The sequence below is a fragment of the Patella vulgata genome, chromosome 3 (assembly GCF_932274485.2).
Source record: "Patella vulgata chromosome 3, xgPatVulg1.2, whole genome shotgun sequence".
NCBI lineage: Eukaryota > Metazoa > Mollusca > Gastropoda > Patellidae > Patella > Patella vulgata.
In genome coordinates, this window is record NC_065881.2 from 89941259 (window position 1) to 89961238 (window position 19980).

Genomic DNA, 19980 nt, shown 5'->3' on the forward strand with positions numbered 1-19980 from the left:
GACTTTCACGGCTAACAAAGAGATCGAACACGGAGCCTCCAGGGAAGCTAGCGGGCCAGCGTTTTACTCATTGGGCTTCCAGGAAAAAAAGGGGGGATCACGTGGCTAAGTGGGTAAGGCGCTGGCTCGCTAGCTCGCTAGCCTGGAGGTCGGGTGTTCGATCCCTGCTTTGGCCGAGAAAGTTCATCTCGATTTTCCGGCGTGGCTTCCCCCTTGTCAGTGATGCAGAACGGAGTACCTGACAAGGACAGCTGCCTAGTCGTTCGGATGGGACGAAAAACCGAGGTCCCGTGTACACATTGGCGTGCACGTAAAAGATCCCTTGGCAGTTGGAATTCGATATAAGAGTATGCGATAGTGCCGCTGCCTGGGCAAAATTTCCCTCATAGCACACTGTATGGCGTATACCCGTCTTCATTAGCCCAGTATAGGTGCAGACGCGTAAGACGTTAAACCCCATTTCATTTCATTTCATTTCCAGGAAAAAGGAGATGAAATGGGGCCCTATACAAACCGGTCTATTAATATTTGTTTAGAGGGGTCACAGGGGTTTTCAACCTGGGTGTCAATGACGTGACCGATTTCTGGTGCAAATCTGGACCGGAATATAACATTTTATTGCGTAAGCTACGTCATCCCCACCGACACAATGTTCAAATTTACACATTCCATACAACAGAATAATAAGTTAATTATTTATACTGTTAATATGTTTAATCTTCAATCTGTTTTATTTAATATGTCTTTAGTGCTGGGGATACCTCAATTAACTTTCCGTAGGTAATGCGAAAGCCTTCTTCTTCTTCTATTACTGTTTAACGTCCGCTTCCAGATAAGTTGTCTTATTTTATTATGCTTATCGCAGGCGCAGGGGCCGTTCCTTATGCTTAACGCATGCGCAGGGATCGTTCCTGTGGGAAGAAAACTGATTAAACCCACGAGGTTGAGAAGGTGCCGCTATCTCCAAGCCACATACGCTGACACCAGGGATCGAAACCACAACCATGACAACAGTGGCGGCGCCCTCTGTTTGCCCCCCCCCCCCGCCATAAATCTGGGCTGCCCTCTGTTTGCCCCCCCCCCCTGAATAATTTTAGAAAATAAAAAAAAAGTATTTGTGATACGTTTCGGTAATCTATACCTTCTACGGTGATTAAATCCCACATCCCCACTCAGTCATAGACTTGCATGTTGTAGAGCATTTCCGACAGTCTATTTTTCAAAATTTTCTTGGAGAGATCCCCAATACCCCCCACAGGGACTCGTTGCTTTGGCGCTCACACGGGGACTTTGTTGATATTCGAAAGTCCGTTCATTTGACATTTTGTTCTCTGGTCGTATAAACTAGTGATCAGGCGACGGACGGTATCTATTTATCTCGACGATAGGTACCTGACTGAATACTGTCAGGCAGCATTTCCGGCAGTCTATTTTTGGCGCTCGTGAGTGGGCTTCGTTGAGGTTGCAAGTCCGTTCGTTTGACACTTTCAACGATCAGTACTTGAAATACTGACAGTGACAGACTGTATTTCCGGCAGCCTGTTTTTCAAAATTTTCTGGGGGGCCCCCCTAACCCTAGTTGAAGTTCGTGCCTTTGCCCCCTTAACCTTGGACTTTGCCCCAGCTTTGCCCCTCCAACCACCGACGGCTGGCGCCGCCACTGCATGACAAGTCAAGGGTGAACGGCTAGCTGGAGATCGACGCGCGACATTCTAATACTGGATGTACGTGACAATAACAAGAGTAGCCTCCCTTTATATTTACTTCCGTGAAGATCGTCAACATGGCAGTCGTAGACCCGTTCACTATTTACCTCGTTACAGCTGGAATAGTTGCTGTTATATTTCTGATTGTTTTTATAGTCAATAAATTCAGTTCAAGTAAGTATTGAATTATCCAACGGTAAGTCATAAATGTAAAAATGTCTGTGTTTACTACCATATAAAACTGTTTGAAAACAGACAATATGTTTTGTAAACATCATGATCATACATTACATCTGCTTCAAAAATTGGCATTTATTATGTTTGATGTGACTCCCATTTTTGTGTCTCAATATTTCATTGTTGTGGCACCGCAGAAAGTAGGTAAGTGAAAAGAAGATTAGTTCTTCCATGTTAAATAACTGACCCTAACAGAAAGCAGGAAGAAATGTAAAAGTAATGGAATGTAAAAGTGATGGAAATAGAAAAGGGAGTCTGATCAAACACGATCGCCGACTCTTTAATTTGTTATCATAATTTTTATCTGTTTTTATTTTCCATATCCCATGCCCAGTGATGCAGGACGGAGGGCCTGACAAGGACAGCTGTCTAGTCTTTCGGATAGGACGAAAAACTGAGGTCCTGTGTACAAATTGGCATGCACGTAAAAGATCCCTTGACAGGAATTCGATATATGAGTAGGCCGTAGTGCCGCTGCCCGGGCAAAATTTCCCTCATTGCACACTGTATCGCGTATGCCCGTTTTCATTAGCCCAGTTGTATGAGTATGAGGGCGTTTAAAGTTACAATTTCATATTTTTAAAATGTATTAAAATAAAGCTCTAAAATAGATGGTATCTATAAACTGTCCTACCTTGTTAAAGAATAATCCTATTAGTCCTATAATTCACTATTGCCAGTTGAGAAATTGGCAAAAATATCATTTTCAACTTCAAATTCAAATGTTTGAAGATAGCTATTCCATTGTGGAGAATAGGAAAACAAGGGAGGTAATTGTGTTATTATTTCCGGTGTGAAGATTTTTAAGTGTGAGAAAGATAACCTATGATCGTATAATAGTGAGTTGAAAACCTATTGAGCAAAAGACATAGAAATAATTATGTTCTGACTTTCTTAGAAAATATGAAATTGTAACTTTAACGCATGCACATAAAATCAAAACATCTGTCCATGAGTCAGGTGATGCGAACCATTCGGCCATCCAGTCAGGTATATTAACTTGTATGTTTATTTTGTAGATGACAAGAAACAGGGTGGTGAAGGTGGAGGACCAGCTAGACGACCTGTACCTGTTAATGTGGAGGGACCACCTGGTGTTAGGAGGAGAGCAAGACGTCCGAGAATGGTAGTCAGAGATGAACCAGGTAATTCTTGATTATATTAATTTACCCCTTTAGCATGTACATGTATATTAATATTTTCTACCTCCGTGGAGTCATGGTGGCTCAGTGAGTAAGATGCTGGCTTGTTAGCCTGGAGGTCACATGTTCGTTTCCGGTGTTGTCTAGGAAAGTTCATCAGGATTTTCCAGCGTGGTTTCCCCCCTTGTCAGTGGTGCAGGATGGAGTGACTGGCAAGGGACAATGTACAGTCGTTCAAATGGGACTAAAAACTGAGGCCCCGTATACAAATTGAAGTGCACGTTATAGATCCTGTGGCAGTTGGAATTCGATATAAGGGTTTCAAATCCATGTCACTTGAATCAATGGCAGGTGTTATGATTTTACATCCACACGTTAAACCTGTATGGCGTATGCCCGTCTTCAATAGCCCAGACGGAGCAGAACAGTAGGACGCTAAACTCTATTTCATTTTCTTTATCCTGGAGAGTTCCTCAGATTTCTGGTGCAGTTTTGCTATGTCACTGGTGCCGAACAAGGGAGTTGCGGGGGGGGGGGGGGGGTGTGACAAGGAAAGGTGTCTAGCCAAAATACCGAGGTCCTACATGTGTGTACACATTGGTGATCATATAAAAGAACAATTGACAGTTGGAATTCGACAAAAGAGTAGGTCGTAATGCAGCTGTCCAGGCAAAATTGTCATAGAACACTCTATGGCCCGTCATCAGGATGTTCAACCTCAGACATGTTAAAATAATGAAGCCCACACTACTTGACAAAGATGAAATGAAAGAAATATTTATTTCAGATGAGCTGGATGATGAAGAAGATGTATTTGCAGATTTTGCTCAACCTGAAAAAAAAGTTGGTGCCAAGAAATTAAAAAAGCTTCAAGATAAAGCAGATAGAAAAGCCGCTAGAGAGGTGAAGTCATATACTCCATAATTTGTTTCAAAGTCCATTTGTCCCATTTAAGGCAGGACACTACCTTATAAAACACTCTGTATAGATTGATCTGTCAAATTTTGATATCAGCTAAAATTGCCCAAAATAGTAAAAATTTGTTGATTTTTCAAGTCGTGTCCAGCCTTTATATTATATAGTGTTAAATATTTAGTCATTTGTATAGGTAAATCAAATTTTTAACTTTTAACTTGCTTTTTTCCGTACTCAATTTTTCACCCATATCAGGTCTTAGAAAATCAAATTCTCAAAATCTATGAGAGATAATGGTCTCATCTTTGGAATACGATTAGTGCTATAGCTACTGTTTGCAATAAGGTGATTTTCAAAGTGTTTTTTATACATTTGGATATTTTATTGTACAAAATCCTTTTACTGGTGTGTTCGGCCACACCCACTTGTTTTATGTGGGATGCATAATGTTCTTTATTAACATTCAAATAGTAAAATTTATGCCTTATTGCACTCTTTAATGCCTATATATGTTATTCCAAATCACAAATAGTTTGTTTCAATAAAATTGTTGAAGATTTTGATTTCCTAACATAGCCACCGTGAATATATAAAAAATCCAATATGGCCACCATTTCCATGACAACAAATAAACATTTTGCGCTCAAATTATCAAATCTGATTTGGGACATCATATACTAATATTACACTAAATGGCAAGTTTCTGTTATCAATGTAAAATTCTTAGGTAGTGTCCTGCCTTAATATCTGGTCCCGAGTTCCCAAAGCATTCTCCGACTTTAGCCTCATTTTAACTTATAAAACTTTTGTTGTTTTTATGTATCAAATACATGAAAGATATTTCTCATAAACATTGATTTAAAGTTGAGTAAATCTTTAACTTTGTGAACTCCAGCTCTGGTCTCAGACAAGTTTTATCGCCTAACATTGTTGGAATCTAAAGAGAATTTCCCGACTTTGATATCCTCTTTCTAGCTGTGACAAATCAGCGCCCATGTTTCGGGATGTGGTAAGGCTGTCATTTCATATCTCAACTATAATGGCGTTAGTTCTGCTATGAACTGAGAGGGAGAAGTGGGTGGGGGGGGAATTTTGGAGACTTTAGTTTGGTTTGTTTAAGGTGGATTAAATCTAAAGGGAGGCAACTGTAATAATGATGTATTCAATATTTTCAGGCTGAATTTGAAGATCGACAGGAGAGAAAAGAGAAAGAAGCAGAAGAAGAAGCGAAAAGAAAGAAACAAGAAGCTATAAGAAAACAAGAAGAGGCTATAGAGGTTTGTTTCATTCATTCATTCATTCTATAAACAAGAAGAGGTTATAGAGGTTTGTTTCATTCATTCTATAAACAAGGTGAGGTTATAGAGGTTTGTTTCATTCATTCGAAGAATTGAATAGATTTTAATCATTTTTCACTCAGGCTAAGCCGAGATAAGCTATTTGATTAGTTGAGACTTTGGAGCACAATAACTTTGATTCTAAGTGTTTGAAAATTATAGATTCATTATATTACTACCTTCACTAAGTTTGATGATGAGAATTTTCTGCTTAGGCTAAAGGGCAATAAGCAATTTGATTGGAACGTAACAGCTCTGTTTTTAATTGAGGTAGAATGTTGATGTAGATGGTCATTAGGTGAATGTCTTGACTGAGTTCAATGATTAACATTTCGAGCTGAAACTAAGATGTTTGTTGGTGTGTGTTGATATGTTTGTTGGTGTTTGTGAAGGTTTGTAGGTTTATAAAGATGGTGTTTATATTTCAGGCTGAAGAAGAGAAGAAACGTAAAGAAGAAGAAGAGAAAAAAGAATACGAAGAATATTTAAAAATGAAGGAAATGTTTAGTGTTGATGAAGAGGGTGAAAATGAGGCAGAAGTAGACTTGAATTCCCAGTCTTTATTACAAGAATTTATACAATATATAAAGGTAAATAATACCTGGATGATCTTTCTAAAAGTTTCATCTCTAATATTTACAAGTCATTTTTGTAGAAGTTTATTGGTATGTATGTATGAAACATTAGTATGTGTTTAAGCATTGAACAAATTTAGGAGCCGTGGTGAACACTGGCACGCTATTCAGATCTCAGGTTTACTCCCGAGGTTAGCCGAGAAAGTTCAACTCTGGCAAGGACAGTGTCTACTAGTCCAGATGTGTACAGATTGGCGTACACGTAAAAGTTTATATTCTATATAAGAGTAGACCGTAGTGCCTCTGTCCTGTCAAAATTTCCTTCATAGCCCACTGTATGACATATGCCAGTTTTCATTAGCTCAGTTGGTGCAGAAAAGTAGGATATTAAACCCCTTTTCTTTGGCGTGATTTGGATTCGCTTATACATGACCCGACTTGGATCTTGTGTCCAACCGTGGGTTTTCTCCCATATACACAAGAGACAGGCATTGAAATAAAATTGTACCACATGTTACTCCCTAGTTTGTATTGAGTGGACGTTAAACCCTGTTTCTCTCTTCGTATTTTAAGACTATTTTAGCACACTCTATCTCTTATGCCTAATAAAACAATGTTTTTAAAATGAAGATTTCTCAACTCGCAGTGAAGTACTTTGTCCGAGTACTTCAGCATGTTCTCTTTACATTATCTAGTTTGTAACTATTATAGCGAGAACTCTCAGCTGTTTATCTAATCTTCCATAATGGCCCTTTAATGTGAAAATTCAGCCATTTTAAGTTGGTTGTTTACAAATTTATAAAACTAAAAGTATGATATATTTTTATTTCTAGGATATGAAGGTTGTCATGTTAGAAGATTTAGCAGCACATTTTAAAATTAAAACACAGGTTAGTTTATGGGTATTTTATAATAGGGGTTGATATAGGGGTATTATATAATTATAACAAAAGTTAATATAGGGGTATTATATAATTATAACAAAAGTTAATATAGGGGTATTATATAATTATAACAAAAGTTAATATAGGGGTATTATATAATTATAACAAAAGTTTATATAGGGGTATTTTATTTAATTTCTCTGATGAAATGTAAATGTAGGCTAATTTTTGATTTTCTAAAATAAATTTTATCTTTATATTGAAATACGATTAAAATACATTTTACAAATCTGATGTGACAAATGTCTAATTTGTAAAACAACAACAAATGTAGAAATAAGAATTAAGGACTATGAATTAAGAAATAAGGATTAAGAACACTGAATAAAGAGATGGTTAGTCTGCCCCAATAACTTGTTAAAATCAATAAGGTCTCTTAACATTATTTTAGAGATGGTCTGCACCAATTGAGCTAACAAATTGATGATACAAGGCATACTGTGTGCTATAAAGGATAACTAGTTTATATCACTTTTCAATTCACCAGAAGTAACGTTATACATAACAACAGGGTTTCTTTCAGTAAAACACTAAAAACTATTTATAGAATAATAATTATTGGTTTAAGCAACATTTCCACGATGATACTCCCATCTTTATTAAGCAAATAATAAAGACGAGAGTATTATCGTGGAAACGTTGCATGTCAATAAACCAGTAATTGTTAATTCCATAAATAGTTTTTAGTGTGTAAATGACGGGGTTATGAAATATAAGTCACAGAGCTACTCTTAGCCATCCGGGGGGGGTTGGATGGCTGAATGGTTAGCATGCGGCGCTGTATCATAAAGTCTGTATCATAAAGTGTTTTTGAATCCCTGGTTGTACGTGACAAGGAGTAGGGTCGCCTGTCCAACCTTGTGTGTTTTCTCCGGGTCCTCCGGTTTCCTCCCACTGCTAAAGACCCTTAATGCGCAAGCGAATTACTGAAATAAAATTAAACCATATGTTAGTCCCGAAATGACCTTGTTTGTGTCGAGTGGACGTTAAACCCCATCTCTCTCTCTCTTAGCCCCCCTGCCCCCCCCCCCCACCCAATGTATTTTAATATATTTGGATGTGTATATGAAAAGTGTGTTGATATTGTATAATAATTATGTATATTTAACAGGATTGTATACAGCGTGTTCATGATCTACAATCTAGTGGAGAATTAACAGGTGTGGTCGATGATCGGGGTAAATTTATATATATAACGATGGAAGAACTCGAAGATGTTGCTAAATATATTCGACGAAATGGCCGTGTTTCTATCCGAGATTTAGCAGACTCTAGTAACAGATTAATTAATCTTAATCCGGATAATGCTGCCACACATAAACATATGATGGAGACCGTGTCAGCTTAATTAATTGTGTGAAATTTTATAAATTTAGGCCATATAATGCCATTGAAACTTTAAAAAAAATTAGGCAATATAAAAGAAATATTATGTTTCTGGGATACTGCTGTGTCACTTAAAAACGGGATGAAACAAAAAAACAATCTATGTAATTACTGCACATGCATTTGTTACCATGGTTACAGGGAGAAAACTGGATGAAAAAATTCTATTAATTCCGGAAATATACCGTAGACCCAATGATCAAGTACGTAACCCTGATCATTGTTATTGAAAGACTATATTGACACTGGATAATCATATATTACTATCTTTATGTGGCTCTGTTAAAATAATAAGAGAATACTTGTTGAAACGTTGTACTATATGTGTATAAACCAGTGATTGTTTTCAATATAAATTGTGGTGTTTTTTTTTATGAAATGTTGAGAAGTCATTAAACCAGTAGAAATGTTTTAGTCTAGCTAACAATCTGCCTCTTGAATTTTGACAAGCATGGATTGTAGAGTTTGGTAGCTCGCAGACCAGCCGCGAGAAACTGGGTAAAAGTTTTTTATGTACAGGACCAAAACTCTCCACGGCTAATCTGCGATCTTCTACGGTGCAGAACACACGCAATCGACGCGTAAGACTCGCGTACGGGTTTACTAAAATTTTAACCGTAGACTGTCTGTAGTAGCATGTACGACGTGTTGTAAGCAAGGCTTTAGACTGCCCTTAGTAGCACCTACGGCGGGGGTTGTAAGCAAGGCTTTAGACTGTCTGTAGTAGCACGTACGGCAGGGGTTGTGAGCTAGGCTTTAGATAAAATAAAAACTTGCCTCCCTCATGAGATTTTTGTGAAGAATTGTTTGTTTATCAGAATATTTATTTTGTATGGCCTGATGAATTGAAAATACTGAAGACAGAAAGTGTAATAAATTAATAGAATGGGGTTTTAAGTCTTGTCAACAATATTTTCCCGTCATGTTGAGACTGCCATATAGTACGTTATATGTCTCTGGATCCCACGGTGGCCCAGTGGGTAGGATTTGGCTCAATGAAATGAAATGGGGGTTTAACGTCCTACTGTTCTGCTCCGACTGGGCTATTGAAGATGGGCAGACAGTGTGCTATGGGGGGATATTTTGCTCGCATAGCGGCGCTACGGCCTACTCTTACATTGAATTCGAAATGCCAAGGGAACTTTTACATGCATGCCAATGTATACACAGGACCTCTGTTTTTCGTCCTGTTCGAACGACTAGTCAGTTGTCCTTGTCAGATCCTCTGTCTTAGACCTCTGACAAGGGGAAACCACGTCGGAAAATCCAGATGAACCTTCTCGGTCAATGCAGGGATCGAACACGCGACCTCCAGGCTACCAAGCCAACGTCTTACTCACTTGGCCACCGTGGTTTCCGTTGGCTAACCTGGAAGTCCCGTTTTTGATCCCTGCATTGGCCTAGAAGGTTCATCAGGATTTCCCGGCTTGCGCCCCCCCCCCCACCTGTCAGTGGTGCAGAGGGCCTGGCAAGGGGCAGCATATAGAATGGGACGAAAACCGAGGTCCCGTGTGAACATTGACGGGTACGTAAAGGACCCCTTAGCATTTGGAATTGACATCAGAATTTTGTCCCATACGACAAACTAGATATATTTTGCTCCTTGTCAACTTTACACCTGCAACCCCGGATAAGTGACAACAGGGCTTAATGTTCTAAAGATTCTTCATGGCCCCACCCCTTAACGATAATCACTCATGTAAGATCAATAGTGTCGTCACCCTTGTCCCCACCCCCTAACAATAATCACTCATGTAAGATCAATAGTGTCGTCACCCTTGTCCCCACCCCCTAACGATAATCACTCATGTAAGATCAATAGTGTCGTCACCCATGTCCCCACCCCCTAACACTATGTCCCTCATGTAAGATCAAAAGTGTCGTTACTCTTAGACCCACCCCCTAACAATATGTCACTCATGTAAGATCAATAGTGTCGTCACCCTTGGACCCACCCCTAACGGTATGTCCCTCATGCATCAGGTGTTCTATGAAGCGTGAACATACCCTGCCTCGTGTACGACACCAATCAAAACTGAACTAGAAGAGGTGCCCTGGAAAGATGAAACATACCCTGCCTCGCGTACGTCACCCATCCATACTAAACCAGAAGTGAGATCAGATGTTCTAGAAAGTTAAAGCGTATACTGTCTCATACATGACACCTTTTACTACTTATAGTTAGGTGGGACTAACAAGAACTCCATTTAATTTGTATAGAACTTTTTTATACCAAATAAATACAGTAACATGTATATTATTATTTTCTTATGTTCAAGTGATATGTAAAAATGATTTAAAGTTATTTTGACAAATGTAAAATAACGGCTCGACAAGACGAGACACGAGGATGCACTTGTTTGTAATCTATAAATGATTCCACTGATGAATGTACTCGCTTCCCGTAAATTTGACTATTTCTCGCACTGAATCTGATTTTATCGATAAAATGCCACAAAAGATTAATTTTGTCGAATTTGTTTCCGACACTCTCTATCTTCTTTTAACTAAAACCCATTCGGCGTCCGCCATTCTGGAATCATGACTCCCTCGGTGGGCATCAACACGATCCCTTCGGGGGAAATCATCAAACTCTCGGAGCCGTACCTCTTGTTCAAATCCCCTGCCGCGAATAAAATCCGGATCATATTCCCGCGGTGGTTTGGGCCGATAGTCCTCCTCGAATCGCGGTTTTCTTTTAAAGTCATCGTGATTATACGGTCGCTTCTCATCATCGTCGTAAGCCCGTGGTCCTCTTATAGGACGATCATCTTCGCGATGCGGAGACGCATAAATGTGATATTCACCATTTTCTACGGATATCTTGATGTCAGTTTCTGGATACTTTCCGTAGGTTTTCTTCAACTCTTTCCGTAATATTTCCGGTAGTTGTCGGAAGTTTCCGGTAATGCTGTCGACATGGACGGTTGTCATTTTTCCAAACTCAAGTTTTCCTTGTAACGAATAATTGTCTTCGGGACCGGTGTGGACGGGTTGATTCATGGCTGGGTACCGGGGTGGTGGTGGCGGCGGCGGTTGACCGTAACGTTGGTCGGGATATGTCGTATGTCCTCGGTTATAGTCAGGCGGAGGGGGGAAGTTGAAGTTGGGAACAGGGGCTGGAAATTGCATTTGCGGAAATTGCATTTGTGGTACGGGTGGTGGGGCTAAAGGAGGACCCATCATATTAGCTGGATTGAAGGGATTTAACGGACCCATCATGGATAGCATAAAGTTATTAGGGTCCGTCATTGGCCCTGCGGGTGCTGAGGCCGAGAATCGTTGATCTGCCTGGAAACCAGCCCCAGCATATGGATTATAAGCTGATGGTTGATACGGTGGTTGTTGTGGTGGAACTTGTTGATGGATGGAAGGATATTGTGTTTGAAGTTGTGGTGGGGCTTGAGCGTATTGACCTTGTTGTTGTTGTGGTGCTGTGACGTATTGTGGTTGCTGTGGTGGCACGTATTGCATCTGTTGCTGTGGTTGTTGTATTAGCGATGACGTATTATAATCCATCATACTCGATACTTGGACGTTATTAGAACCAAAAGCCTTCATTGGTGGCACATCCAAAACTGGTCGCTTTCCGTATTTCGTCGATACAACTGCATCCACCATTTTTAATGTTTATTGTAAAACTTGATTTGACAAGAAAGATCACAAAATGGACACGTCACAGGTTGAAAACAACATGCATTGATTTAATGATCACAGTATTGGCATCGGGGCACATTCCTACGTCTGTTTATATATTACAAAATCCAAACAACCAATTCGTCAAAATCATAAAATTCATCCAAACATGGCGTTTCACTATTCGAGAAACAGGAATGAGTATGAGCCCGCGAAAGCTAAAGAACGAATTCGTCAAAATTCAATAATAACATTTAAATTATTACAATATAAAAATGTGTTGACGTACATGACGAGAGGAACTTCTGTAGATTTGTAAATATAAAAACTGGAATGTTTCCAAACACAACAATAGGTATGTATACTTGTGGACTATTGTACAAACTGGAATATTTATGACCAGCAGTAAAATGGCGGTTTAACTATAGACAAATATACTAGCACAAAAAATAAACACACGAATCCCTCTATTGTATATCCATATATTCAATGTCCGCTTCCACCAATATCTAATATCGCAGGAAGAAAATGATTTATGGTGTTAATTCACTCGAGTAATAACAAATATCTTTATATCAAGTCCTTCATTTTAATACCCAACAAAAGAGGTCAAGTCTCAATAATCAGTCTATTGAAAGTATATTCGATCTCTGCTATTATAATTCAGTAAAGAATGACGGTGTTGTATTTTGACGACGAGTTCTTGTCAGATTAGGATATAGTCACGATTTACGTTCGTGTTTTATTAAAATATTTTCTATCGATATGTTTCCCCGTTTCTTTTAACATTATCGTATTAAATATTATATTGCAAGGTATGCTATATGATTAATATTAAAACCTAAATAAATAAAGGCGTGTCTATTTGTATATACTACTCCGGTTATTTAACTCCTGACATGAAATTCTATATCTATTTGTATATACTACCCCGGTTATATAACTCCTGATATCAAATTCTATATCTATTTGTCTTCGTTTATATATTCACATCAAATTCTTGTACGTGTGCCGTTCTTGAAACTTCACCGTGAATTTTCCGAGTTTCAGGTCTCCAGTTCCAATGAATTACGTCGACGCTGTCCAGTTTCCGAGATTCTTCAAGCTTTGAGGATTACAGTCCCAATGAATAACTACCCGATGTTTCACTTCAACGCTAATTGAATAATTTCTCCATGATGTTTGATAGCCTTCTACTGTATGGGTTACCCACATCGTCTGTAATAACATCCATTAGTTAATTAATTTCCATCCACCATTTTATATTGCGCTGTTTGTATTCCACGGTTTTTACATGCCATAGTTTTAATATGTTTTAGCTTGTTATTTTAGACAGAAACTTTATATATTGTGTAGAAATATTTATATATGAATGGTTGCTAATGTAAACAGTGATAGTCTTATATTCACTGGAATGTACACGTCTAATAAAAATCAAGGGACATTCCATTCATAAAAAAGTAAACATTGTAGTCTCGATCATCTAGTCAGAGGTACAAGGTGGATGACTTTTAGTCCTTCCAGCGACGAAAAACACGAGACTCCGTGACTCTCGCGTATACCGTTGGCAGCACGCTGACGACCAATCTCCTGTTGAAAATCGAGAAAATTATAAGCAGTAGTACCGCTGTATGGATAAAATTTCCGTCATAGCACACTGCGTGACGCCATAGCACTGTGCGTGACGTCATATCACAATGCGTGCAACAAGGTTAGGCGTTAATCGATCTATTTGATTGATCGGAACGACCCTTAAATAAAGCGAGACACGCCTATTCAGGTCTAGTTATCTACAGACTGACGCCTCTCTATATTCTCCATATATCATTGACGGCGACAACAAAAGACATTATAATAGTCGACAAAACAGCCAGTTCATTGCAAGTCTACAATACCCCAAGTTATATTACTTTCAACTCCACAAACAAATAAACTGAAATGAAATAGGGTTTAACGTCCTATCGTTCTGCATCGACTGGGCTAATCAAAATGGAGCAGCACAAAAGAAAGAAAGAGGGTTTAACGTCTCGCCAGTCCAGTATTTCTGCCATTTTGAAATATGAAATGGCGTTTAACGTTCTTTTTTTGTCCAATACGGACGGGTATACAGGGGCAGTGTGCTGTGAGGGGAATTTAGCCCGGGCAGCAGCGTACCTGCCTATTCGAATTCCAGGTGTCATGTGTTCTTTACATGCACGCCAATATGTGGAAGTGACTTCGATCGTACGTCCCATCAGAACGACTGGGCTATGTTCCTTAACAGGCCTTGTAATGAACATTCTTGTTGGCCAACACCTGGATCGAACCTCGCACGTCTTGGTCAACGTGCCAGTGCTTAACTCACTCTGCCAAGTCATTTTGGAGCGAAAATGGCCGACAAAACAAAGTAGACAGCGCCATGGAAACATTTTAAGCTATACCTTTTTCCAATTCTAGCTTCCAAACAAAGCGCGGGAGATGAATGTGGTTTCACTTTACGCCATGAAAAGAGCTTATCTAGTGCTCAATCTCATTCGTCCACATAATTATTCTATCATTTTGGGACTAACATATGGTACAATTCTATTTCAATAATTGACCTGCGTGTAGAAGGTATCAGTGGGAGGACCCCGGAGGACGAAAACCCACGAGGTTGGACAGGCGACCCAATTCCTGTCATGTACAAGTGTGGGATTGCAACCCCCACCCCTCCCACTTGACTCAATAACAGACGTTGGAATCTAGAGTGTACGAGTTAGACCTGTAAAAAAGATGAATAGACTGAGTGTCTGAAAGGCACGCATATATCTATGGAAGACCAAACCGCACTTTATTCAGTGTTCTTAATTCTTAATTCATAAATCCTATTTCTTCATTTGTTGTCGTATTTCGACATTTGTTCACTAAAATTAACATTTGCATCTTAAAAAGAACACTGAATAAAGAGCTGTTTGGTCTTCCACAGATATCCATATTATTGTGTTACACAATTCTACATCGTGAGTGGAAGAACAAAAAAACCATGTATTCTATATAAATCTGGGGGTGGGGGGTGGGAAGTTATATTTATATTAAATTGTTTCGCTCTCTATTGACCAGCTTTCATACCGGTATTAAATAATAAGATGTAACTACATTTAAATTATAAACTCAAACCAGTAATCCTCTCCCCTTTGTCTTCAATGTTAAATCCATGCCATAATCCGTTGGTTTGTAACAAATGAACCATCTCGTAGTCGTGCGGATGGGACGAAAAACCGAGGTCTGGCGAACACGTTGGCCTGATATTTCCCCCATAACCCACTGTATGACGTATACCGTCTTTATTATCCAAGTCGATACAGGAAAGTAGGACGTTAAAGGGCTAATCCCGATATTTTTTGGAGAATAAAACTGCTTAATTTTGTGTTAAAATCCCTTAAATTCCTCTAGCTAAGGGCCGAGCAACTAACTCAATATTTGTGATACGTTTTCGAACAACTTAAACCCGTCAGTCTTCATCTGGAAATGGAGACCGGTGTCCTAAGCTGTATTATGCGGTGTCTGCATAAAACTAGACTTTTATTTTATAATAATAATATGTAGGTTAAATTTACCTTTCGTCATCAAGTACAGCACATGGGTTTTTCACTATATAGACCTCTAAAGGAACGGGGGTCGGTTATCAGGTCACCCAACGAAAAAAATGGCCCGAAATCTTAAAAGGGTTACGTGTCCGGATAAGCAGTTTTGACGTTCACGTCCAAACGACTCAATATTTTGAGCTGGAATTTTGAGAGAAGGTAAATACACCATTCCTCTATATTTTGGCGCTTAAATTTCATACCTACTCCGACTTTTATTTTTGAGACTCTTTTGAAATCGGGATGGTCCCTTTAAACCCAATTTCATTTCATTTAAAACATTATAAATCATCCGTGTCATACAGATATGATATTCATAACAATATTATAATGGAATATCAATGTTGAGTTATAAATAGATAGAGTATAAAACTAATGTCTCGTACCATTTAATGACTTTTCTAAATGGAGTTGTCTCCCATGAATAACTGACAAAAGCTGACGATTCACGACTGACTTTACATTTACTGGTTGCTTCAGTGGGCACCCTACCAAGTGGCTCAAATATTATGTATGGGGGAGGGAGGGGAGGGGAGGAGGGGGGGTGGCGTTATACCACGTCTTGACCCCCTGACATTCTGATAGTCCTCTATGACCCACTATCTTTTCCTTTCGAATTTTCTTTAATTTTTTATTTTATTTGGGAAACATCTGTGCGAATCATTTATATCAGTCCAAGCAGTGGCGCTGAAAATAAAATTCAGAGTGCCCCCCCCCCACAAATGTCGAGTTGCCTATAAGTCTCTGTACTCGTAAACTAACCACACCCCTGTTGCTATGTAAGCAATGTGAAATACGTCTCCAAGCAAATATAAAAAAAATGCGGAGACATATCAAATTATACAACAGTACACGCAGTCAATTTATAATCAACAAAATAGCAGACAGTGATAGAAAAGGGTGATTATTATTCATTCTATTCTTGATATTAACCCGGGAATTAACTGGGTCACAGTAAAAAATATATTACGTCATGTTACACCCGGGAACAATGCACGTGTCGTATCCGAATACAAAATAAAATAAAATAGAGTTTAACGTCCTACTGTTCTGCTGCGACTGGAGACTGGGTTAATTAGGACTTTCCGTATATGAAAAAGAAGAACAGCCCCCACCTAGGAGTCGTACTTGTGTTATCATGTCAATATGGTGATAATATATTGCGTGTTAACCAAATTACAATGTTTGACGGACTTCGGTGTAAGCATCTAACATATTGCCTGCTAATAACTTTATAGATAATTACATCTCCATCTGTCAATATACAAGATCGGGTATGTCAGGCGGTAAACACACAACAACAAAAAAATAAAAAACACAAAAAACACAAAACATTAATGACACTTGAACATGAAACAGCACTCGACTTTCCCAGCCTAAAATACCCAGTTTATAGTAGGCTTGTACTGGCTTCTAATGACGTGCTTTCTCTTATAATGGGAGCCAAGGTCGTCTTCATTAGCCCGGTAGGTGCAGAAAAGTAGGACGTTAAACCCTGATTCACACGGTCGCTCGTTGACTATTCGTTGACTCCCTGGAGAAGGCCTGACAACGAACATAATGATAATAATGAAATTGGGTTTAACGTTCTACTGTTCTGATCCGAACTGGGCTAATGAAGTCGTCTACACGCAATACAGTGCGGTATGAGGGAAATTTTGCCCGGACAGCGGCACTACGGCCTATTACAGGTCCTTCTTTAGGCCTGAAATGTTATCTAAATTATTAATTAGACATTAATTAACTAATCCAGACCATAATCAACTCTCGATGTCAACGTTTGCCTGCGAAATTTACTGGATTAGGATCTGATTTTCTGCTCAATTTTCATTCTTATTTAATCATGCAATGGATAATCAAGACTATGTTTTTTATCGTATCGACTTTAGTAATGATGATCGCTAAAATTTTGGTTAAGAGTGGATCAAATTTGGCTGAAATTTTCAGCAAAATTGCCATTACATTATCTAGTTTTTACTATTATAGTGAGAACTGTCAGCTCTTTATCTAATCTCCCATGATGTATGTTTAAATACACACAGTCCATGATCTATCTCTTATAATTACTCTTTCATAATTCACAACAGACCCGTGTCTCAATTCAGACCAATTGATAGATGATTCGCGTGATGTAAATACAGAATACCATATACTTATTGACAACACCGTCAAAAATAAAGCGAAATTGAATTGAGCATTCTGTACAATATTAAAACAAACCATCAAACGTAGCCTATCTCTCTCTAAGTTGACATACCCCTCCGCAAGAGTGGATGTGGACACTACCCCCCCCCCCCCCCCACCCCACCCCGCTACTCACCTACTCTCTCTGAAAGCTGTCATTTTTTAAAAAAATAATATTCGAGAGAGAGAGAGAGGTGGTTTAACATCAAATCGACACAAACTAGGTCATTTCGGGACTAACACTTGGTTCAATTTTATTTCTATAATTCGCTTGCGCGTAGGGGTCTTTAGCAGTGGTAGAAAACCGGAGGACCCGAAGAAACCCCAAGAGGTTGGACAGGCGACCCTACTCCTTTTTCACGTACAACCAGTTGACGCAATGACAGACCTTATGATGATACAGCACGCACGTGCTAAACTCCCAAGAATATACGGAAATCAAGATTATTTCTGAAAGACAAAAAGACAAATAAAAAATTTCAAAATAAGTAAAAATAAATAGACCTTCTAAATATTGTCAGTTCTTGTCTTGTCTTCTGTGAAAAATGAATCCCCACAATAATATTCATTCTACAACAATAGTTTAATAACAATGGCCGTCATACTGAGCTGACGGCTGGTCATGACGCATGTCAGAAAATGACCTCACATGGGAATATTGTCAAAGTTTCTGTAGAGGATAATTCTTCAGCTGGATTCTGCGTGTCTGTAAAATTTCGCAGTCTATTCTGAATGTTTTTACTTCAACAATTGGAACTCGCTAACATGGACGTCGCGTGGTCGATCCTTGCATTCATCGGGAATTCCCGGCGTGGTTCTCCCTTGTCAGCGGTGCAGGACAGAGGGGTTGACAAGGGACAACGTATAGTCGTTCGGGTGGGACGACAACGCGAGGTTCTGTGTACACATTGACGTGCACGTAAAAGATCCCTTGGCAGTTGGAATTCCATATAAAAGTAAGTCGTAGCGCCGCTGTCCGGGCACAATTTCCCTGTATCGCGTATGTCCGTTTTCATTAACCCAGTCGGAGCAGAACAGTAGGACGTTAAACCCCATTTCATTTCATGTATATACACTTACCGCAATTTAATTAACATCCATTCATAATTATTTGAGACGTCTTCATTCAAAGGCGCAAATATAAACCTTCCCTAAAAACTATTTTACTAAATATCCCTCCAATAAGTTTCTGTACATATAGAGGGGGTGTACGTCTATACAATAGAGGGGTTCAACCTGTACCCTAGAGTAGAAGGTAGCAAATTAAAAGAAAAAGATGAAATTATCTAAAAGGGATATTTTCGTGGAGGAAATCTATAACTTTATTCAGAAAGCTACTTTCAACTTTTGACGCGTGACCTTGACCTTGACCGTAAGGCCCGCTCTCTATGTTCGCGTTTCCGCCAGCGGTTAAAACGTAGAGGGTTTTGTTTGTATTTCCATGTGTACTGAAAAGTTTGGGTGATATTTTAAATGAGGATTTCTATTTACTACACAGAGCCTAACATTGTTCAATGTAACACCATGTCCAAAATCTGACATTTGTAAAAACAAGGGCGGTAGTTGACTTAGTGGACGCAATAATGGAAACATCCGCTTGCGCACAATACACCCTAGAAAGAACGTCGGCGATTTTTTCGCCGGCGGAAATGCGTACATGGAAAGCGGACCTTGTGCATGATCAGACGACATGCAAACGTTTATCTGAATGCGTGCTGTGAGATCAGACGGAATTGATTGATTTACGTTAAGACGGACGTGTGACTGGACGATTATTCTATATGAATTCTACAGGAGAGTGTTATATATAACTTGTTATACGAGACTATAGAGATAGATCTAGTTATAAATAGCTAATCTGTCTAATAAACTGGTAGACCATGTCATTAATATGGTTATTTATAACACGCACATGCTGTTAATCCCTAATAAATACCCAGTTAGCGGGGATTATATCGACGATCAGGGATTACAGCCACAAGAAAGTAAAAATATAATCCCTAAAACCCACAAGATAAACTATAAATAGGGCCTACATACATCACCAGTTAATCCTGACTTTCATTAATGGACTTATGAATAATTCAATTTATACCAAATCAACTATCGTACTCAAGATGAAATGTAATGGGGTTTAACGTCCTACTGTTCTGCTCCGACTGGTCTAATGAAGACGGGCATACGCCATACAGTGTGCTATGAGGGAAATATCGCCCGGACAGCGGTACTACGGCCTACTCTTATATCGAATTCCAACTGTAAAGGGATCTTTTACGTACACGACTATACGTTGTCCGTTGCCAGACCCCCGTCCTA

At 39.1% G+C, this 19980-nt stretch overlaps 2 protein-coding genes across 2 annotated transcripts; one reads left to right on the forward strand and one right to left on the reverse strand.

Annotated features, from left to right (window-relative positions):
* Positions 1-1734: 1734 nt before the first annotated feature.
* Positions 1735-9133, forward strand: LOC126815450 (DDRGK domain-containing protein 1). The gene is made up of 7 exons (XM_050541097.1): positions 1735-1880; positions 2963-3088; positions 3873-3988; positions 5176-5277; positions 5766-5927; positions 6746-6802; positions 7968-9133. The coding sequence occupies exons 1-7, from the start codon at positions 1784-1786 to the stop codon at positions 8202-8204; spliced, it is 897 nt and encodes a 298-aa protein (XP_050397054.1). The 5' UTR covers positions 1735-1783; the 3' UTR covers positions 8205-9133.
* A 1315-nt stretch (positions 9134-10448) lies between these two features.
* On the reverse strand, positions 10449-13226 carry LOC126815447 (uncharacterized). Its single transcript, XM_050541093.2, has one exon. It carries the CDS (start codon positions 11861-11863, stop codon positions 10736-10738), a length of 1128 nt encoding a protein of 375 aa, XP_050397050.1. The 5' UTR covers positions 11864-13226; the 3' UTR covers positions 10449-10735.
* Between the last annotated feature and the right edge of the window lie 6754 nt (positions 13227-19980).

What these genes read in the sequence shown, in the direction of transcription:
- LOC126815450 (XM_050541097.1), top strand. Translation starts at nt 1,784, where the DNA reads ATGGCAGTCGTAGACCCGTTCACTATTTACCTCGTTACAGCTGGAATA. An exon ending in AGTCAATAAATTCAGTTCAA is followed by an intron (nt 1,881 to 2,962) that starts GTAAGTATTGAA and finishes TTTATTTTGTAG; the next exon opens with ATGACAAGAAACAGGGTGGT. An exon ending in GGTAGTCAGAGATGAACCAG is followed by an intron (nt 3,089 to 3,872) that starts GTAATTCTTGAT and finishes TATTTATTTCAG; the next exon opens with ATGAGCTGGATGATGAAGAA.
- LOC126815447 (XM_050541093.2), bottom strand. Translation starts at nt 11,863, where the DNA reads ATGGTGGATGCAGTTGTATCGACGAAATACGGAAAGCGACCAGTTTTG.